At 40.3% G+C, this 23,973-nt stretch overlaps 1 protein-coding gene across 2 annotated transcripts in view; it reads right to left on the bottom strand.

Moving 5' to 3' along the window:
- Nucleotides 1-23,422, bottom strand: part of TLL1 (tolloid like 1) — a 192,994-nt gene extending 169,572 nt beyond the window's left edge. For both annotated transcript variants that reach the window (XM_073341559.1, XM_073341558.1), the window contains exon 1: nt 23,065-23,422. In XM_073341559.1, coding sequence (XP_073197660.1) covers nt 23,065-23,221 — 157 coding nt within the window. In that variant the 5' untranslated portion in view covers nt 23,222-23,422. The remainder of the gene's footprint in view (nt 1-23,064) is intronic.
- Between the last annotated feature and the right edge of the window lie 551 nt (nt 23,423-23,973).

Below are 23,973 nucleotides of genomic sequence, written 5' to 3'. Positions count from 1 at the left end.
CTAACGCATATCTAACTAGATTCTTACTGACTTTTTACAGGAGTTCTGACCTGCATTCCTGCTCTGGTCCCAGCCAAAAAAACCACACAGACAGAGAGAACCCTTTGTCCCCCCCCGTCCCCCCCGCCCTCCAACTTTGAAAGTATCTTGTCTCCTCATTGGTCATTTTGGTGAGATGCCAGCGAGGTTGTCTTAGCTTCTTAACCCTTTACAGGTGAAAGGGTTTTTCCTCTGGCCAAGAGGGATTTAAAGGTGTTTACCCTTCCCTTTATATTTATGACACTATCAAATAAAAGATTTCCCCAAATCTCATGCTACTAAATATAAAGTCAATGACCAATTATTTTTAGATTTTGGAGTTCCATGCCAAAGCAGAATGTAGAGAACTTCTAGGATTAATTAAAGACTTTTGCTGAATATTTTAGCATCATTGTTTAGAAAGCACAATGCACATGGACGAAAAAAAAGTCCCAGTCTGCTGTAGTTAAATGAGTGAGCGAGTTAGAGAGACTGTATAAAGCCACATTGTAAAGACAAGGTATCTTCTTTAAAAGTGACAGAATGTAACTGTTCCTTTATCTAAATTCTAAAACTCTGTCTGGAAAAAAAGATCAATCAGCAGTCAAGAAAGCTTTTGTCAGAGGAAATAAACAAAGGACAAACTTCTATACTTAGTAAAGCTAAACGTATTGTACCAGAAAATTGGGTCATGGAATTTGCAATAAAAATTCTATGAGAATGAAAGCTAAAATCCATGCAAAGAATTCTAACAGTAAAGTCTTAGATGATGGATACAACACAAACTACTATTGTTTCAGTGTTGTAAAGCAATCGTAAACTGTTTCTATCTTAGTGCAGTGCTCTACTCTTTAAAATGGTTATTACATGGCCCCAATAGGTTTTGTGAGTGCATAGTCTGACACTTGTACACACAAGTGTTTGTTGAAATTGGCCTCGCTACTGCAGGTTTTTGCCACTTTAAAGTGGACACACAAGTGCATACAAGCACAATTCTGCATGCACACAAATGGAGGTTGCCCTTTGAAAATGTATGCCTAAATACAAAATGTTGTGCTTTGGAAAGACAAAGTAGAAATGAATACACATCCACTGTGCCTGTAAAATCCATGTTAGTGACTGCAACTTGGACATTTGATTGGCATGAGCTCATACCTGTTTGCTTATGCAACTCTGGGATTTTGCAGGCACACCTCTACTGCACTTTGCCTTGAAAATTTGTCCCATAAAATAATATATCAATACATTTACTCAACAATTTTCATTTTGCTGTTATTAGATGGTCATGTTTTATGTTTGAATTAATATAGCTAACAGCTCATCTGTCCCTTGCAGTCAATTTGGTCTTGTCCAAACTGCTATGAATCAAAGCTCCAACCCAGATTTTGCCATTGGATATTAATTCTTCTCCCACTGACTTTGCACATTCCCATCTGAGGGCAGAATTTGGACCTTAAGCAGTATATGGGATGTTAGCTGGTGTAGCTACTAATACAAAACCTGTAAGACTGCTTTCTATGTAAGAAATGGTTTAGACACAGCATATTTATGACACCAAATAATTTATACAACATCCTTGTAATTTTTATCCAGCATTTACACTATTTATTTGCAATTCATTCCTGTATGGCTTGTTTGATTATCAAATGAGTTCCTATATCACAAGCAAATTTTTTTTGAGTACAGTATTTGGAACAAAAGAAAGACACACTTTGTTTCCAGGAAAAATATGCATGATACATACAACAGTGAGCTTTTAAAGCAAGTCTTCTTCAAACCCCCAGGCAGATTTTACTACTCTTATTTTAATAATGTTAGGCTATTTTAAAAGCAATGAAAAGTTGGCAAACAATTCTGCAAGATTTTATCAAGAACATATAGTGACAGTAAATTTCTCATTTTTCATTTATACTATCAAATTCCAGAACATCTCCACAATGAAAGCTCAAGTTCATGCACTTCTATTGTCTACAGATTATTTATCAACCATCTCTACAATAACATATACTGTAGCTACAAGTCCCAACAGCCTCTAAATGTAATTGTCCATTTCTGAGAATCGAGCCCTAATGGAACCCATACAAGCAGGATGAAGTCTCCCTTCGTAATAAAGTATGTTATTCATTTCAACAGCATGAATGAAAGACAATTTTACTAGCAAGACATGCTGATTGTTGATTCAGTAAATGTCCCCATTCTGATCTGAATTGATCAAAAACATGGACATGATTACACATAAATGTAAGAAAGAAAATGAATTCAAGTAACACACATATATTAAAATCAGATTTTTAGAGCCATCAAAATGCTTGAAATTCCAATCTTAACTTCCCTGTTGAACACAACTATCATAGCTCCTGCTAGCGTTATTCGCTCAAGCAGTTCTGCTTGGATCTATTTTTATCTCAACTACATCAAGTGTAAGTGTAAGTCTGCACTCTTACACTGGTGTGAATTAGATCTGTACCCGGCTCATTGACTGCAGTGGGACTGCTCGCCTGAGTGTGGCCAGGAAAACCTGGACTCCCAAATCTAAGGCCTTGTCTACACTACCAAGAAAATTCAATCGAAGCTACGCAATTTGAGTTACGTGAAGAGCGCAACTCAAATCGACGTAGCTTCGATCTACTTACTGTGGGGTTCGCACTACACGACGCTCTCCTGTTGACTCCCCTTACTCTTCTAGATCCAGTGGAGTACAGGAGTCGATGAGAGAGTGATCCGCAGTCGATTTAGCAGATCTTCACTTGACCCGCTAAATCGACCGCTGATGCATCAATCACGGCTCGTTGATCCCCCAGTAAGTGTAGACAAGCCCTAAGATAACCTAATGCATTGAGAATTCCCAATAAGGATTCATCATCTACTAGAGCTATTATATCCAGGGAAGTTCTAGTGATATTTAAATCTTATGTTAATGTTTATTGTATTTAATGTTTTGATTATTGCTTTATCCACAATTCTCCATGGAGCAACGTTCTTATGCACTAATTACTATGCTTACAGTTTTCAACTTAACTTGAGCATTTATTTAATTACTTATTGCTAGATTTACAAGTGTTCCTTATCAACATTTCTTTGCAACATGTCTTCAGCATGTATAATGTCTAATAAAATGTAATACTTTATTATCACTGGATCAAAAAAAGATCATTCCCCAAGTCAATATACAAATATCACATATGTACAGGAGATATATCTACCCACTTCGGATTTGATTTATCGTGTCTCTACTGAATAGTTACTGTTACCTTTATAGGCCAGTTAGAAAATCTTTGTGAAATTATGTAATATAGTTCTTTGTGAAGTAAAGGAATAACAAAAACATTAAAAGTACACACAATGAAACATATATATGTGGTATATCCATGGACATAAGATGTCATACAAGGAGTTCAACATGATTGGATACATATCACTGCAACTAAACAATATGACTATAGCTGATTTCACTCAAACACAATGGGCCAAGATTCAAAAGCACAGCTACTCCTCCCTGCAAATTCATTTGTAACTTAAGCATCCAATATTGGATACAAATCCACTTTTCAAAAGTCATAGCACTGGAAGAATGTAAATATTTAGGCAAAATTTTGCTCTGAGAGCCCAATGGCTAACACTTCTGCAGCTAAGGGCAGAATGTATTTCTTAGCTAATTTTCCCTCCTTTCTGCCATAAGATACACCCACTTTTCACACAGGAATTCATGCAGTTCATGAGAAAAGAGAGGTGGCAAATGCTTCCCAGATATAAAACAAACAATTGATGCATAACAAAAAACAGACACAGAATCTGGCACCACATCTGTAATTATTTAGTATGGTCCCGCCATGCTTTAAAGGAAATCCAGTTTTAACATGATGATTCCCTAGACATCATCTGTTCAGACAGCGTTGCTAAACAAATGAAACAACAGAAGCACCAAATAATTAATATTACTGTCTACCAAATTCAGCCCTTGCGTAATCAGGGGCAGTCTGCACTGAAGACAAACGAAGTTACACAAACATCCAGTGAGGCTGAATTCAGCCCTGTTTGTCCATGTAGAATTACCCTTGGTTCTTCAAGAAGCTACCACCATGAATAAAATAACTATTTTGTCTTTATGACCCTACACTGCAGATGCTTTAAAGCTGCATTTTGTGCGTTATCTGATCTTTCCCAGTTGTTACATACTTGGCAATTTATTTCCACGTCCACAGCTGAAAGCATACTTTATTCTTATTCTTCCCTGAATAGTTCCCTGAACTGTACAATGTAGTATGAGCTTCAGCGCTTTAAAAACTATATTCTTAAAATATTTAAAATTAGTCAGTTTTCCATTATCTTTTACGTATAACCAACCAAAATGACAACATACTTTCTTAAACTAGTGACCATACAGACTTGCAATCTTAAAATGCCATTACTTTCTCCAGTAATGTAATTGAGCTTCTCTTCCTCCAAACACACTTACCTAAACTTATACATGTTGCACAAGCCCTTTACAGTGGAACTTTTGAGACCCCTAAGCACTCAGGTGATTTTTTTCACCAATTAAGAAAAATTTATGGCTGAAGTTTAATTGCGGACAGTGCCAATATTGTCACGTGAACTGTGCCCATCAACATTCCTCCAATTTATGAGCTAAATCCCACACATTTGTCACTTCTAAAAGCTAGAGACGAATTAAAAACAAGTTTCACACAACTACCAAGTTCTGTGCAGTTCCATATGCAACATCTCTCAATGGTAAGAAAAACAGTGGGAGCAGGTGTGGGGGAAGCAGGAATCTATTCCCCACACTCTTCAGAAGCAGGGGGATTTGTAGCCAGGGGGAAAGAGGGAAGCCAGTGGGCAAGCAGCTATTGGAGGGAGTTAGGGCAGGGCTGTCAGGGTGGAGAAGCTAGGATTTCGGGAGCAGTGGGAGTTGCCAATCTCAATCAACAAAAATCACGAGTCAGGCCCCAAAAATCATACGATTGGTTTAAAAAAAATCAAGCACTTTAAACTATAATAGATTTGGGATTCTTTTTTATTTGGCAACAGGTTTGAGTCCTAGGGGTGCACACCCATTTCCCCTTTTCAAGTCCCCCACCCTGCAATCATGAGGGCTAGCAATTTCCTTTATTGTTAAATAAAAGCTGATATTTTAATGCAATCTCTTAATTACAGGAGCTGGGGCTGTAAGAAATATACCCAAACTTGTGAGACTCACAATAAAATTACAAGAGTTGGCAACAAATTACAAGAGTTTGCAACAATTTGCCTTTACAGTCTAAAGAGTTGGGTTTCGGGGGGGGGGGGTCAGTGGAAACAGACTGGAAGGGGCCATTTTGGAGCCTCCCCCATTCTGACCCTGTACTCCCCATTTCATCCCACTCTCCATCCCAATTGCTTCATCTTCAAGCTGGCAACGCACAGCAACTGCCATCTCCTCCTCCCCTAGTTCCATGTTCCAGCTTGGCCAGGCGCCAGCAAGGCAAGCAGGGAAAGAGAACTAGAGGGGCTGCCTAACTGTGTGAAATCTGGTACTAATAGCCTGAGCTATGGGCTCCATGCAGAGCCCCACTGTGGGGCGCTAACAGCCCTGGCTGTTGGCTTTGCATGGAGCCCAGGCTGTCAGCACCTGGCACTGAGGCTCACAGCTGTGAGCTCCGAGCAGTGCTAACAGGTGATATATGTAACGCACTGTCCACACAGATACTGCGTCGCCCTAATTACATCGACCTAAGTCACCTAAGTGCTACAGCTCTCATGGAGGGAAAGTTATGAAGTTGTTGTAGTGCGGGACTTTACATCTGCCTGTAATGTACCCTGTAATATACACCTGGCCCATGTCTCCTTCAAGGGATAAAGCAGAGACATAAGTCAACCACGGATCTCCTGCCTCTTTGTGTCTCTAGAATCCACTGGGTCAGGAAAACTTACTCAAGAACTCAGCTCAGCCCCCAATTACTCCCACTAGAGAGGAAAGTTAGTGCGGAAACTCTGTAAGAGGAATTTACATTTTCCTGACTCGGTGGGGCCGACTTCTCAAGTCTTTTTTGCAATATAGTCAAATTTAAAATATTCAAGTTGACAGTGTCCTTTGAACTGAATGTTTGGCTCTGTGGCTTTTCTTTAATGTGCAACTAAGTTTTATTTGCCATTAATGTTTTATTTGTTTCCTCATACATGTTAGGAAAAGAGTGCTAGATAGAGATAATAAAAGGACAGAGAATGGGAGAAAAAAAAATCTATGCACAAGGCAATGGGGAAAAAAAAGAAATATATGGCATCAATATTTCCTAATATTGTGCCTCTTATTTACCTGTTTCACAACACTACATTATTCTTACAGTGCATACAATTTTTACCACACAAGTTTTATTATGTATAATGTAACTAAAATTAAAACATCAATATACATACTAGTTATCAGAATAAAACAATCAAAACAGCAATTTAATTATCTATTTTAAAGCAAAGATTTTTTTAAATGTACTCAATATATCTGTCATATTTTATAAAACATTTCATGCTATTTTGCATAGCACTAGAGCAATGTCTCCAATATAAAAATACTGTTCCTTGCAGGTAGGAAAAAATGTACAGTGAGACTTAAAACAAGAACTACTTTTACTCCAGAGGAAATATGTGGTGGATTTGTATTAATTGCAAATTCCACCCTCGCACTACACCCTGAACCCTTCTCACAAAAACACATACAAGTATGTATAAGGAGACATATGAGGCCCCACAACCCTGCAGAGTGAAGGAGGAAGTTGCCTTTCCCACTGCAGGCCGAGTCCTGCTCTCCCAGAAAGTGAAAGCCTGCATTCAGTACCCTCCCGACCCAGAAGAGCACCAAGCAGGGGATCCTCCAGTACTGCAGGATTTGTCCCAAAGCACTGTATGGAGCACAACTGTCAGAATGCAGCTAAAAGGAGTAATTTAGCAAACTTGCCAGCCAAGCAGGAAAGTGTTCCCTTTCTTCTGCCATTCATTGACATCTACAAGGAAACTGACACAGGAAGTCGGACTTCCAGATAATAGCAGTGTTCCTAGTGATGTACCTTGGCTCTGATTTAGAACAGTTCCTCTATGCTCAACCTCACTCCAAATCTCCTTTTTATTCCACTCCCTGTGGAGAAAGGGTAAGTGTTCTGTGTTAATAGTGACACAAGTATTTTAAATCAGTTTGCATCTGTGTTCTATATAAAAGCTCCCCAGCAAAATAACTAATACTACTATCCCCTCTTCCTTACTCAGACAAGCAATATTCATTTTAATTAATTGTTTTATATATACTAGTGATTTGGGGATTAATTTAGCATCAAATGAATGTAATGGCAAAATTTCCAGGAGATCAGGCGCTAAGTCTTGAATAGTAAAATATTCTAGTTCGAGGTGAGATTTTCTTTCTGCAATGTTAATGTATTTTGCAAATTCACAAACCACAGGAAAACTGGTTTCAAAGGAGATAAGAGAATAATTTGGAGCTGACAAGCAGCAGCACTGTGGGTCACATTCACCCCAGGATAACTCTATGGATTTTCAATAAAGTTGTATGAAGAGTGAATTTTGCTCTGTAGTTAAGGCAGTCAATCAGTGGGTCAGATTCTCCAGGGTCAAATTCTGCTTCCATTAAAATCAATGACAGAGTTTTCATTAACTTAATTGGGAGCAGGACAGGGACCCAATGGGATTGCGCTGGTGTAACAGAGAGGAGAATTTGGTGCACTGTCTTGAGCGTCTGCGGTGGGCAGTAGCATATAGACAGGCAGACACACATTTGTTTGACTATGTTAATATTTTTAAGTGAATTTAAAATGTGATGAAATCACTTCAATTTTGTAAGGAGTTCACTATTTTACTATCAATAAAGATAAATTTCACCTCTCCGATGGGATCACTGTACTGCAGACAAATCTCCACTGTGTGGTCTGCACCAGAGCCAAACTCAGGTAATCTCATGCCATAGGCACACAATGGTATGGGGTTTCCCATAGCCATGCCTCTATACTGTGGCCACATCCCACACTAACGGCTTGTCTACACTTATAATAGTGCTGCCATGGCACAGCTGCACTAATGCAGCTGCACTGCTGTAATGCTTAGTGAAGACGCTACCTACACCAGCAGGAGAGCGTCTCACATTGGTGAGGTACTTCACTTCCCCAAGAGTCAGTGGTTATGTCAATGGGAGAAGCCTTCCCGTCAACATAGTGCTGTCTATACTGGGAGAGTAATTTGGTATCATACGATTTTTCACACCCCTGAGCAACTTAGTTATATTAAGTTGGTAGTATAGACCAAGCCTAAGAGTGGTGGTGGAAGGGCTCCTCCTCCTCTCCTATAGAGATAGTGGTAGTGGTAAGGAACCTCCTTCTCTCCAAGGAATGGCAGGTAGGGCCCCTTCCTCTCAGGAATGGAAGAGCGCCAAGCAGGGGATCCTCCAGTACTGGTCCTCCAGTATTAACCCCATGCGCTGGGGTGGATGGACCAGTTCCACATCACTTCTGGGTTCACAGCTCTCAGAGCTGATATCTGAGGTTGTCTGCAAACTCTGGCAAATGATACTTCACTGATTAAATTCAGGTCATGTTTGCACACTTTTCCTCAATACCATGAGGGCTAGGAACTTACACTTCTTCAAAAAAAAGCTAAGATTCTGATGTAATCACATGAGTCTAGGAGCCGTGACACTAGGTGTGTACCTATAGTGATATTCCTTAACCCAGCCCTGGGATGCATGCATTCTGTATGTGAACCTCCCAACCATATCCATGGAATGAGTGGAAAATATGCAGTACTAAGCCATACTAAAGACAAAAGATCCATAGCGTTCACTGGAAAGGACATTTGCTATATTTGTATTTAATTGCCATGCTATAAAGAACCACAGTAGAAACACGTAAATTCCTATCTTTATTTTGATTTTGTTTCATCAAAATTACAACCTTAACTTACAAAGTGAATAACAGAAAATGATTCAATCTCCACTTAAAATGGAAAGTGAAACTTCTCATTTTTGATAACTAGGACCAAATATCATTGGCAAAAAATAAAACAAACCCGCGCACAACACCATTCTAACTTTGCACATCAGCCTGGTTTAACAAAGAAATTTGAATATCAAAGATATTGTCTGTTTTATATGTCCAGTTTCTAAAAGTACATAGCCAGTCCCCAACATAGACTCCTTCCCTGTCAAATAGGCAAGAAGAAACAGATTCTGAAGGTGGCAGAAGAGGATGTTGCCCTGTGCTCTTCCCTGCCCCCTGGGGGAGCTAAAAGCACCACATTGGAGCACAGACAGCAGGAACAAGACGGTGCCTCCCTGACATCCAGGACAGAAGTGAGTGGCAAAATGACTAAAAGAAATTAGAAAATATTAGGACATACCAGTGGAAGAAAGTTGTTTTGTTTCTTTAATATTTGCAAGTGGCATCTTAAATCTTGTGTCGATTTTTGCTGATTTCTACAGTAACAACTTCTTCCTCTCATTTTTAGAAGATAAGGGAGCATTCTCTGCCAGTGTAAACTGGCAGAGCTCCATTGAAGTCAATGAAGATGTGCAATGATGCACCAGCCGAGAATGTGGCTTAGAGATGTTTCTTTCTACATTCAGCAATTTCTTTTTCTCTAACTACAGTTTCACATATAACTCAATGTTTTGCGTGTGGTTTTTTGTTTGTTTTCCCTCATGGCCTTTAAACTCAGCCTTTTCATGTTCAGGAAAGACGCAAGAAAGGTTTACATTTATAAGCAAGTCTTTCCAAATAATTCAGGAAACCTTTGGAGTTCCTGTGCATACCCAGGCCCAGTAGGACTATCTGAAAAGTCAGCATAAACACGCTATCCATGACTGAGAGTTTTTTATCATGCCCCAAAAGTAATCTAATGGGGATTTTTAATTTATATATGGAAAAACTAAGGAAAAGAAGAACCTAATCAAATTTAATTCATCCAAACTAAGAATTCATCATTATTTTCAATGGGCCCTATGCACAGATGACTGAAATCATTTTAAAACAGTTTGCATTTTTCTCTAACACAGAGCTATCTCTCTCCTGTAATCCACATATGTGGCATCTCAGGATCTGAGCTCCCCTCCATAACTGCAGAGGTTCCAATATTATAAGCCAGGTTTTCACACTTTCATAGATTCCAAGCCAGAACAGACCACTGACCACTAGTCTGACCTCCTGTATGCCACAGGCCATAAAACTTTCCCAAAATAGCTCCTAGAGCATATCCTTTTTTAAAATCAAGATTGGATGTTTTGCTAAATGTCAGGGATGGAGAATCTACCATGACCCTTGGTAAGTTGTTCCCATGGTTAATTACGCTCACTGTTAAAAACGTACTCCTTATTTCCTGTCTGAATTTGTCTAGCTTCAGGAGCCAGCTGTTAGATCATGTTATACCTTTTTCTGTTAGATTGAAGAGCTTGTTATTCAATATTTGTTCCCCATGTAAGTACTTATAGACTAATCAAGTCGCGCCTTAATTTTCTCTTTGTTCAGCAAAATAGATTGAGCTCCTTGAGTCTATCACTATAAGGCACGATTTCCAATCCTTTAATCATTTGCATGGCTCTTGACTGAACCCTCTCCAATTTATCAACATCTTTCTTGAATTGTGGACACCACAAATGGACACAGTATTCTAGCAGTTGTCACACCAGTGCCAAATAGAGAGGTGAAATAACCTCTCTACTGCCCTTTGCAATTCCCCTATTTATGCATCCAATGACTGCATGTGCCCTTTTGGCCACACCATCACACTGGGATCTCACATTCCGCTAATTTTCCACCATAATCCCCCAAAATCTTTTTCAGAGTAAGTCCTTCTCAGAAAAGAGTCCCTATCTTGTAAGTATGTTCCTAGATGTCTCCATTTATAATTAGCCATATTAAAATGCATATTTTTGCATGCACCAAGTGATCCAGATCTCTGTCCTCTTCATTATTTACCACTCCCCCAATTTTTGTGTCATCTTCATATTTTATGAGTGATGATTTCACGTTTTCTTCCAGGTCATTAATGAAAATGTTAAATAGCGGATGGCGAAGAACCAAGGCCCATAGGACTGTCCCGAAACACACCCATTCTATGATGATTACCATTTACAATTTCATTTGAGACCTATCAGTTAGCCAGTTTTTAATCCATTCAATGTGTGCCATGTTAATTTTATATCTAAGTTTTTAATCAAAATGTTTTGCAATAATGGGTTATGTGACTGTGGTTCAAGCTCCATATATCGTTGACTGTAACTAATATTCAATTCAGCTATTACCAACATTATGGAGCAAAATGTTCAAAATGGTCTCCACTCAGTCTCTGATTCTGCACTTACAATTGTGTGTGTAGAAATGTTACACCCCCAAGAAGCCTGCACACACAAAAACTATAAGCACAGGCTTATAGGCTTATTTTTTAAAATTAGCCCACAAAATAAAAACATAGTATATCAGGGTACCCATAAGTGCTAGGAAGCAGAGCCCACTGCTTCTTCCATGCAGGGTAAATCCTCAACCCACAAGAACAATGTAATACAATTCCATTAGGAGATTGATGAAGAGAATTTCTTTCACCCAGGCCTCCTCCAGCTAAGCCATTTTCATGTATGATGTTTAAATTCTTTCCTAATAAGGATCATAGGATATGATTATAGCTAACAAAGCACTTGTAAGAAAATGTAACAGAAAGAAACGCTGAAGTTTAAGAATCCTAAAACAGACTGACTAAAAATAGGATTTTGAAGTGGGTGAACTATCACATATGAATTACATTCTCCATATTCTTCTCCATCTTATCATTTTGTTAACCCTTTTATTTTTTACCATAACTGCACATGTGTTGTCATGGAGCTGTCTACAATGATGCCCAAGTCCTTTTCCTGAGATGATACTGTTAATTTAGAACTCTAAGACACATGAGTAGTTTACTTTTCTCCACTAATGTGCATTACTTCACATTTATCAACAAACTCCATTGGCAATCAAGTTGTCCTTTCACCCTCTGAAGCTCCTCACAGTGCCAGGGGATGGCCTTTTGGTTTCATAAAGATTGTTTCACTCTATCTTTAAATTATGGCAAAGGGATCTGGAAACTGGGATAGGCCTTCTTTTATGTGACTTTATTTAAATTACAGTAAAGATATAAGACTACATTTGTTTGGAATGTAGGTTTGTGAAGAATGACCCAAGGTGCTTACTCAGGACCAGATTTCAGTAGAACTCTTTGTGGAATAAGATACTAATCAGCATGAGTACAGATATCAGAATCTTGCCCTCCGAAGTCATGGTAGCAGTAGTATTTGTTTTCTTAGTCCTTACTCAGGCAAAAGCATCTCTCTGTAATGGTTTTCACACCACACTCATCATCATATCATATGGAGTTATAACTAAATAAAGACTCCAGGATTTGGTCCACTATGGATTTGTCTTGAATATCTGTGTGTTTTAGAAAAAGAATAAAAACTTCCTGAGGAGAGTAAGGTATATAACACTTAGACACTGGTACCAAAAAGCATAAAAATCACAGAACAAAATACTGAGTGTCTGTAATAGGATAGCAACATTGAAACACATCATCCTCTCAGCAGGTATTGATCCCTTGGAGAAAGGGTTATGGGGATTCTCCAGTCAATAAAAGTAAAAAATCCTAACATATCCGTTTGTCCTCCAGTATCCTGCACTTTGACTAGGAACATACATAATGGGTTATGTTAATTATAGAAATATTCATCAACAAATAAATTATTGGTTTAATCAACTAGGCCAGTATGTGGATAAAAATCCTCCTGTAAATAAAAGTGAGCCAAAGAATAAAATTAAAGTATCAGCTGTGAGAAAGAAACAAATTCTATTTGATGGGTGCCTGTATGCAAATTTGTTATAAATGCAATAAGGGAATTTTACCAGATGGCAAAATTGGGCAGTTGATCATCATCATGTTCTCACACCCACTGAGTTGTTCTAAAACTACTTTTTATGAAACCAAATATAATTGGCTTGTGTTAGTAAACTGCTAAAACAAACCTTGATATTATGTAAGGACCATCTGAAATTCCTTTCATCGCTTATTTGCGGATATCATATGGGAATATGCAGAAGGAATGCAACTTGGACATTATTCTTGACATTATTGTACCTTATTCAAAATTGTGCTTCTTTGTTCTATTAATTCATTTGCAATGGACGTGAGGAATTCCTGCCTGTTCAGACTGACACAAAATTCCCATTGATTTTACTGAAGGACTTGGTCCATATAATTATTCACTTTTGAGCACCCAAAAATTAGAGAGGTACCTGACATCTTAAAAATAGTGATCTCATGTCATTAACAAATTCTCTTAGTGATCTCATGTCATTAACAAATTCATGTTTTTGTTAAAAGATGTTATAAGAATGTATTACTTTTAATATGGGCCATGTGGTCCATTTGTGTTATTCCTTATGTATATTATTCTAATTCACTGTCCATGCCTCACCCTGTCTTCCATAATCTGGTATTTTAAAATACAAGGTAAGGCTGCAATCCTGTAAAGAGAACTACCAAAGTGGAGACCCATTAGTTCCATCAGGGTGCAGAGATCCATCTGTACCATATCAGGGCCTAAATGTACATTAAACTCACAGAGGATAGCAGCTTTTTAAAGCCTCCGATTTTTGCTCTCAATTGCAATGAACATTTATTTTCAAAATTAACATGTTATTGCTTAATGTTGACATTCTTGAGGATTCCTTGCTGATTAGACAACACATTCATTGCTTATTATTCCTCACTACATTTTTAAAAGCACAGAAATTGTCAATAACATGTCAGAATAGTGACCAAATGAATCTTTGAACCCTGAGGAGATGTGAAAATACAGATATTCTGTCACATTTTAGGACAGACAGTTATAATCATGGTGTACCAGAGGTAAAACTTTTCCCCTGGGGTAGTGTCTTTTTCTTTAAGTCTGATTTATATCTATTTTTAAATGCTCTTTCTTCCCCCCCCCCCCCAATATACATGTTTCTTAGACAATAGCTTTTAAAAATCTGTAGATCTGTTTCAAGCAGCACAGGAATTGTAGGTAAGAGCATTTAGATATTTACATGATTTGGAAAACATCTAAAAACAGATGTTGAAACCTTATGAAATAAAATTGTTTGTAACATAATTTATAGTCATTGGTGCTAACACAAACATTTTAAAATCAATTATGTATTCAATTATTGGTCCTGCTGTCAAAAGATTTCATCTTAACAATGTAAAGTCTTCAGAGTGGCTGGTTAAAAAAAACAACACACACTGTGCATCCCTTAGGCATCATTTTTCACATACCTCAAGAAAAGAAGATTCCAGGAGCTATTTAGAGCAAAATTGATTTTTGGCTCTTTTAATCCTGACAATTTGTGTTTTTAAATATTGAAGGGAAAAAACCACAAGCCTGCATTTTGGTGTCTAATCACTGTTTGAGAGCTTGTGCACGTATGTCAAAGGCATGTGGCTCAGATCCAGGCATTCACATGGTTTAAATCTGCAAACTCCTACCCATGCACATAGTCCTACTGAAACAAACAGGATGATTTGTATGAGTAAGCATGGTAAATGTAGGAAAAATCATAATCAAACTGTTCTCCGTGGAACACTGGTGGTCCACAGAGCACAAGATGGTGGCCCTGAGCACCTCCAAAATCTGGCTGATCACATACTACTGTCTCCTCCTCATGGTTTCCAAATGTTTTTACAGTTGCCCAGTCTCTTCATTGCAAAGAAAGGTTGGCAGGCCTATAAAAGCAGGTGAAACAAAGATGAAGAGCCAGCCTAGCTGCCTGTACTAGGAGGAGACAATGTTACATAAGAGGTGGTGAGGAAACAGGAGCAATCCCTGGGAAGTAGAGCTGCTAGCCACAAGCAAGAAAGGGAAATCCCGGGAGCAGGGTGGAAGGGAATGGAATATTTTGACAGTTTGTCAAGGGGAGCAAGGGGAGAAGAGGACAAGGTGGTTGAGCAGTATGAACTGAGAGAAAGCAACAAAGGGAAAGGGAAGCCTGTGCAGAGGGAAAGGAGGAGCAGGCAACAGTGAAGTTTGTAGAGGAAAACAGCGGGAGAGGAAGGGACAGAACAGATCAGATGGGAGGTGGAGATGAAATGAAGAGCTAACTTTCTTCACAAAGAACAAAAGCTTAAACGAAAAGAGAGCTAAAAATACCAAAATACTTTTCTAGTGTTACTTTTCTATGTAAGCAGTTGCTATAGTTGCAAAAGAGTTGTAATGCTAATGTAAATGGAGGTTGTCTGTGATTAAGAATGGAAGGGGAGGAAATCTGTAGAATCCTGAACAGAAGGAGGAGAACTATACAGTTGTATATGGGAGGAAACAGGTCCATAAGACACACTGTCAAATGTGGTCCATACTATGAAAAAAAATTGAGAACCTGTGGCTTAGATTTTTTCTTTTTCTTTTTGAATTTGGTAAAAGCAGCTAGATCGTTAAGACTCAAGCAGACAGGAAACAATTCTGCTCTTTGAATACTCCAAGAATGTTCTCCCCACCCTTGACAGGTTTAAACCAATGTCTGCTACAGTGTCCCTTCCAAGAAGTGCAATTTCACTATAACCTTGCACAAATTATTATAAATCTTATTTTTCATTAGTTTATAACTAGTGATATGACATCACTTATTTCAATGGAATCCCTCTTGATTTACAGTGGCATAAGCACATTCAAAATCAAGACCCAGTGGAAAGTGATCTGAATGTGAAACTAAGGCCTAGTCTACACTACAGTTTGGTTGACATAAGGCAGCTTACCTTGACCTAATTATGTCAGTGTCTACACTACTGCCTTGTCCCACCAATGTAAGTGCCCCTACTATACTGACTCCAGCAGAGCCCTGAAATTGACAAGAAAGCTGGGCAGCCAGAGCCCAGCTGACCTCCGCTTCCCTGGAGAGCTGGGTGGCTGGACCCAGCTCCTGGCTGGGAGCCAGGGCGAGAAGCCTGGGTGATTAGACCCTGTTCCCAGCTGGGAGCCAGGGCGAGAAGCCCAGGCGGCTGGACCCTGCTCTTGGTGAGGAACAGGGAGTCAAGAAGCCCTGGGTAGCTTCTTCCCTGCCCAGACTCCCACCTGGAAACATTGTCTGTTTTGTCAATTTCACAGCTCCAGCATGAAATTGAGCCTGAAATTGACAAGACTGCCTGGCTCCTGATGGGAAGCAGGTGGGGGGGGGAATGGGAGGGACCAAGACACCCCGATGGCTCGATCCCACTTCCTACAGGGAACAGGGAGGCAAGAAGCCCCGGGCAGTTTTCTCCACTCCTGGCAGGGAACAGGGTTAGGGTTAGGCTTCCCAGGGGGCAGGGCAAGTCTGCCGGGAGCCTGGAAGCCTATGGGGCAGCTGGGCTCCCAGTAGGGAGCTGCCAGCAGAGCTGAGGGACCAGGCTCTCAGATCCCCACACTGCCCCTTTTAGGTTGATGGAAGCGCTCCTGGTGAGGATGCGCACCACCGACCCAAGGAGGGTAGTGTGGACCGCAGTGGCTGTAAATTGACCTAATATAGGTCGATTTAAGTTGTTAGTGTAGACACGCCCTAAGTCTTCTGCATGACAGGGTGGACATGTAGCTGAAATGTAAAACGCTTTTTTCAACCTAGCTTTCCCAAAATATTACTACCAACAAAATCCTATTAACTAAGGGATGGAGGTTGGGGAGGAGCGAGAGATTGATGTTCACACATATATAGAAATTGCTGGATTCCACAGTGATGGGCATGATATAATAGAAAGACAGAATGCTGAACTGCAGGAACAAATCTGATTTAAAATGAAGTTTGTTAATCAATCAAAGTGAGTCCAGATCAAAGCTGAGAAGCTATGCAAGGGAGCTTACTACTGTTCTGCTGCCTATCTTGTATCTGTCCTCTGGAAAAATAAAGGACTTCAGACTCGAATTCTGTCCATCTGGCATATATTATGAGCATTAAATTCTCTAAATAAAGTGATTAAATAGTGCATAGGACTGATCTCATCATTTCCAGCAACACTTACGTATATAGAGAAAGAGCTTCACCATATAAATTACATAACAGATTCAAACGTGTAATAAGTTACTTTAAAAGACTTCCCAATTACCCAAGAGCATAATAGTGTGTTTACAGTACATGAAAAAGAAAGACATGTATGCCAGAATACAAGGCACAGCCCAACAACAGCCTTCCAGCCAGCATATATTTCATAATCTCAAAAAACAACTTTTGCAAAAGGTGTTGTTATGACATCAATAGACAAGAACTAGACTGCAGAGTTACAGATGACACGTTATAATAATAATCCTATTATTTTGTGTTTTTCATGCTTCTCATGCTCCAAGCACTTTCCAAAAACATTATATAATCAAGCTTCACAACTCAGTGAGGTAAGAAGTATTATCATCCCCATTTTCCAGATTTTTTAAAAATGGAAAAAAGAAATCAAGTGACTTGTTTAAGACCTCAAAGGAGTCAGCACTGGAAACAGTAATCAGGATTCTTGATTCTCCTGCTCTGATCACTAGACTGCCCCCACTCCCCCCCCATCCCCACCTGCTCTACACACACTATTTTTAACCAGCCACTCTCAACCTCATTTACTCCCCAAAACTACCCATCTGTAAAAATGATTATTGTTCTTATTCTTTGAAGATAATTATTCCATGCTATTTTCATTAGCAAAACAAAAGAAAACACCCTCTTGGGTGCGCAAAATCAAAGCAAGCTATATATGCACTGACTGTGTGTCTCAGCACATACCTGCAGATTTTATCTGGTGTGTTTATTATAAGCTGGTTTTGGCTGCTTTTTAAATATGCTGCTGCTATAATAATCAGCCAAAAGAAAACAACAGCAACAAACAGGACTCCTGAGAAAAAACTTTTAAATAAATGTCCAGATGTGACGAGGTGGACGGTGCCCCTTTATTGCTGACTACTGGACTTTGTTTCTGGAGTAACAGCCCATTTATACAAAGCTTCTTATTCTAAGATGTCCATTCTTAGATTCTTCAACTTTACAGGATTACTGCTGCTATTGTAATGAAAACTGTCTCAGTATTTCAAGTTTCAGAGTAGCAGCCGTGTTAGTCTGTATCCGTAAAAAGAAAAGGAGTATTTGTGGCACCTGGGAGACTAACAAATTTATTAGAGCATAAGCTTTCGTGAGCTACAGCTCACTTCATTGGATGCATCCGATGAAGTGAGCTGTAGCTCACGAAAGCTTATGCTCTAATAAATTTGTTAGTCTCTAAGGTGCCACAAATACTTCAGTATTTCAACTTTCAACTAACTAGATCTGGAAGCTGAACCTAGACTGCCCGACTGGAGTTTACGGGCAGCATGTTCCTCTCCGGTGGAGAAACAAGGAAACATGTGAGGCATCAGAAGCACAAAAACTGTGCTACATCACATCCCACTGTTTCAGCATGCAGGGTGCTTGTCAGAAGGGGAAGCGACATGAATCAAAATGCACGCATAGGCTACAGGTCAGTAGGGAAACTCACTAGAAACCACACAAATCACAAGCTTAACATGGCCTCCTTACAGCACCATCCTCCACTCATAACCCAGCATCCCTTTTCCCCAAACCCATTGAGTCCATTTCTGGTAGGGTTCTCAGGGTGATCTCAACAAAGTAATGTTATGCTTTCCTTGCACACAATATCTGAAGTTTGGGCTGTAAATGCACGCGAGCTAACAGTCACCAACATGACTTCTCCCTACCAACCCCAGGCCCTTTCCACATGTCTGCAGAACTTGTGATGTGTGTATTTCTGCTTTCATTAAGTTGGAGTGATGTGTCATAGTGCAGAGGTACTTTCCGTGTGGGGTATTTTTCCTCTTTCTATAGCCTGTTTCTGTAGTTTTTCACCACACAAGCCATGGAAGCATATGAACCTAGTTAGTAGTGTCTTCAGTGCATCCCATTCTTCCTGCTTCCCTGGAAAGAAATCACATCTGCAAGAAGATTCACATTCACGCAAGCACCTCAGAACAAAACCAAAAACCATTGACCTCTCACTAGTGCATTTCCAGTACATTTCGCTAGACCCTTCCTTAAGAGTATATCCCCCCCCACCCCCGATATTTTTGATACTGTAGTAAGAAGAAAACCTACTAAAAGATGCGGGGGGGGGTGTGTGAAGGATTAACTTCAACGGACCTATGACAATTTACGCCAGCTGAGAATCTGCCTCATGGTGTGCACTGGATCATGAAATTATGGACATTTTCCTATATATTCTTATGAAAACACAGTGAGCAGCTAGCCATAAAATGACAGCACGATGATAGCGGCTGACTGGGAGAAAAGCAGAATGGAAATGCCCACTTTTATATTTTAAATCGAACATGCAGCTAAGCTTATGTTTTGGTGCAGAAACGTAAGTTTTATGTGACAAGTTAAGCTTCTGTAATCAGCACGTCTTCCAGCTGAAAGGATATTGTAAAGTGCTCTTATTTATTTCATGTTCCTCTTCTCCTCCCTTTGCTCTTGTTTTACAAAAGGAACTCCCAAATACTGAATTCATCCTCCACATTCTCACAAACTACAACCAGTAATGTTACTCGGCTAGCTCTCCTAAACCTGCTATTTAATTTCTAAATATTTGGAGTGTGTTACTCTGTAACATGGTAGTTGTTTTATGGTGTTTCTTCATGTAGAAAAGTGAGCGGAAAACCATGGGACATAATTGTCCTCTTCATAAACATTTATATAAAATAATTGTGTACTCTTAGTTATAGTCACTGAAAGTCTAGCAAAAAAAGCTAACGTCTACCTTAATTATATCTAATGTACATACTTAGTTTGCAATTTATACATTTCCTGGATGAGGTTATCTTATTTTGTTCTGTTGCTTCACCCATGGCACATCCACACAAACCTGGATGTAAAAGTTAAGTCTCATAGTTCCATGCTCAAAGCCTGATTCTGGCACCCTTCCTTACATTGGGTGGAACTTTACTATGGAAGTAGTCCAATTGACTTCAATAAAATTACCACTCAACAGGAATAAGGACCAAGAGAGAATAAAAGTTTAGGATATAATCCTAAATGGTGCTGAGCATCCATAATTCCTATTAACTTCAGTGGGTACTCAGCAATGGGTAATCAGACTATCATAGTGTTCAGGGAAGCTCAAAGACAAAAATTTTCAGTGAAACTTTTTCAGGGGTATCGGTCTCATTTTGATACATGGAGAATTACTCATGTATACACGATTAGAAAAGAACCCTCAAAGATATGGTACAAATCCAATATAAAATGGTATTTATGTTGCATTTCGGTTTTCACAAAGTTACTGTACATTCAAAAACTAAAGGGGCTATTCAGTGTGTAGAGAAATATGGAGGTGATTCAGTTTAAGATTAATGGGAACTATACACATGTAAGTCTATCATGCATCTATCTTAGTAGTTACATGGTTCTCATCACTATTATCTGAGCACCTAATGGAGAGTAAGATCCTAAGTAGGAGCAAGGCTCATTTTTAATCATTATAATGACTGAATGTATATTTATGGCTGATTTTACATGAAATATTAAATTGGACCCAAATAGTCACCTTCTTTCTGCCTTCTCAAAAGTAAAACAAAATGGAACAAAATAGAGAGCTGACACATTTAACACATTCCAGCTGTCTTTCAGCCACAACTCCTTTTTCCCCTACCTATGACACTTATTTAAAACTCACACATGCATAATTTTATAAAATGAAACAAAAAGCAAAAAAAAACCCTAAGTATTTCACTTCACTAAGTGTAGACAAAAACATTTCTTATGAAATAAAAAATGAATGAAATCTCACTTAAAACCTGTCCCAGAAAACATCAAAAGAGTTCAGATCAATTGTGGTCAGAATGTAGGTAACTGTCTTTTTTATACAAAGTTTCTTGCATGTTTTTAATTGGAGTAAATTAAGATTTGTTTGCAGCTAATTCTACTGTTTTTGAACTTGTACATTCCTCAGCTCTAAGCAAAGAATATTAGCAATGAACACCTCAGAAAGGAATAGTTTTGTGATTAGAAAAACATAGTGTCTGCATATTTGGCATATATATTCACCACATTCTCCTCAAATTCAGCAAACCCACATACACACAGAGAACACAACCTTTGGCTGAACTAGGTTTCAGGATACCGAATAACTAATTAATGCAAAGGAGACAGCTACAAAACTAAAGCACTTATTTTACACCAAGGCTGATGTGAATCAACAACCATGACTTAGAATAATAATGTCCATAACAAAATTTGCAAGTAACAAGGTACACTCTTTCATTTAAAAAAAGAACAGGAGTACTTGTGGCACCTTAGAGACTAATTTATTAGAGCATAAGCTTTCGTGGGCTACAGCCCATTTCATTGGATGCTGTAGCCCACGAAAGCTTATGCTCTAATAAATCGGTTAGTCTCTAAGATGCCACAAGTACTCCTGTTCTTTTTGCGGATACAGACTAACACGGTTGCTACTCTGTAAGTAACTTGTGAGCTTGCTACTGGTTCCAATGAAGTCAATGGGAGTTTTGCAATTAACTTTAATGGAAGTCACCCAGTCAACAAATACTATAGAAAACCAGGTCTTCCTTTTGCAAAGGGAAATTACAAGAAGTCTAATTGGGAATAAAGAAAGGAGGTTATTTCTAGAGACAGATCACTAGACAGCCCAGATTTCTATTTGGCTGTGACTATCAACCTGACTACATTGAACCACAACAAATACTAGTCAACTATATAATTAATACAACCAAGGCATGTCGTTTAAATGTAGTAATCCCCTCACCCACCCCCATTCACTCTCCTCTCTAGCTCTGTCTGTGTAAGCACAAGCATAAATACTCATAGGGAAACCAGTCTGAAGAGACCATCCAATGGACCATCAAAGTCAATCCACAAAAAGAGCTGCTCTTTAACTAAAAGCCCGGCACAATTGTGATGGAAAGCCGGGAGACACTTTCGACTGGTAGCCGAGGATGGGGAAAGAGAGGCCGCCCATTGGAGGTGGCTCTTTAGTGCAAGACCGAGAGAATTACAAGGGAAGTGTATTGCTCCGAGTAATCGCTCAACGTGAGTGCTGGCCGTTAACAATGGAAGAAAGAGAGAATGGGTCAAGAAACAGGTTGAAAGAAAAGAGAGACAGCCAGACAGGCTGCTGAAAGGAAGAGGGGGCCACAGGAACTCTCCTCACGTGGTGGCAGCCTACAGCATGCGCGAGCAGCAGCAGCCGGGAGGGCTAGCTCCAGCCACCCCCGGCGCTCAAGCAGAAGCCAACAAACCTACAGCACGGTATGTGGGGCCTGATCCTGCCTTTCTGGACGGCCAACATTCCTCCTGCCTTCAAAGGGTAGTTTTGGTTGTGCAAGGAAGGCAGGGCGAGGCACGTTAGAGCTAATCTCACTGGAATCATCCACTTTCCATATTTAAAGTGGCCTTGAAACTTCCAAGTTCTCTCAGCTGTTCCCAAATCGAGTGGCTGCCGATGGGAAGCAGCAACAATATTGCGCTGTAAATAAAAATAAGCGGCGGGGGGAGAGGGGGTGTTTGCACTTAGCGATCAGCCTTGTGGACCAGTTATTCTGATAGCGCTACAATAAGGAATGAGGTTGTGCCCAGAAGCCTCTCTACAGGTTTCCTTTCTACCCACCCCAAGACTTCAGTGCTTGGAAACACCTCCTAGAGAGCAGGGGAAATGAGCTCAGTTCTGGGATTCAAGGCTTTCTAATAAACCATGGCGGGGGAAGAAGCATATGCTAAAAAGTGCACTGAAAGCACTTTGTCGTCCAAGCACCGTTGTAAAGTGCAAGGAAAGTGGAAACTCTAAGCCCCGAGAAAGCAGGTCCATAGAAATCCCACCGAGTGACACAGCAAAGCCCTTGAGCCCAACTCCACTTGCTGCTGCTGCCCAGACTTCCTCCGCTTTGGGAGGCGAGGCCAAGGGGAAGCAGGTGAGCTCTCAGCCTACACACACAGATCGGAAAGAAAAAGAGACCAAGTCACCACCTGGGGGGGGGGGCGGTTAACAGTGTTAGCCTTGGAAGTCACTTACCGGCTTTACAGGGATCCTTATAATCTATCGCTTCAGCTTTATCTTCTTCATTGAAATCGTAAGTGTAGTCATAATCAAGGCCAGAGCAGGAGGAGAGCTTCCCCCAGGCAGTCAACCCAGCCAGCCACAACGCCAGCCTCCAGCAAAGCATTGTCATCCTCTACCACAGAGGTGGGCAAGGGGGCAGAGAGGAGCTAGGACTGAGCTGCTGTCCACGCTGGACCGATACAGGAAGGCAAGGGATGGAGGGGAAATTTCTCTTCTCCTCCGCTGAGATGCTGTGGTCTCTAGGTGTCCCCAGTCATATGGACATACCATAGAGAAGGAGAATGTTGCTTCCCCTTCTCCACCCCCTCCCCTTGCAGGGGAGAAGTTGCCGGGTGGGTGGGCGCAGGGCGTGGGGGGGGGGATGTAGTCTGACTAGGGATCTCGCCTGTCAGGGCGTCTTCTCGCCTCTGTCACCCCCCAGCCAAACTTTCCACCGCTGCTGCCAGGGCTCCGGGGCCGGGGCAAGTCGGATCCTTTCCGCCGGCTGCCTGCTCCCGAGCGCTCCGCTGATCCCGTTGCTGCTGCAGGAAGATGGATCCGGTGTGCACATCGGCAAACTGCCACCGGGCGAAAGAGAGAGAGAGAGAGAGAGAGAAGAGGGGTGCTAACAACAATTTCCACTACAGCAGACCTCAGAGCCCTTCACAGTGATGGGTAGAAGCAGCAGCACTGAGGGGAACAGAGAGAAAAAGTGCAAGGGCTTCCCCCTTTCCCCCTTTGCTCTGTGTCTCTGGTCTCCCCCCCCCCCCCCTCCTCTTCCCTCCCAGCTTATAAAAACCTTACAAGCAACTAACAATCGTCAGCATCCTGCTTACTTATTCATACAGTCAGGGTCAGGATCCGGGCTGCTTCTGATCTGCT

The sequence above is a fragment of the Lepidochelys kempii genome, chromosome 4 (assembly GCF_965140265.1).
Source record: "Lepidochelys kempii isolate rLepKem1 chromosome 4, rLepKem1.hap2, whole genome shotgun sequence".
NCBI lineage: Eukaryota > Metazoa > Chordata > Testudines > Cheloniidae > Lepidochelys > Lepidochelys kempii.
The sequence above is the reverse complement of the archived record's forward strand: the minus strand, read 5'-3'. Positions and strand labels throughout refer to the sequence as shown.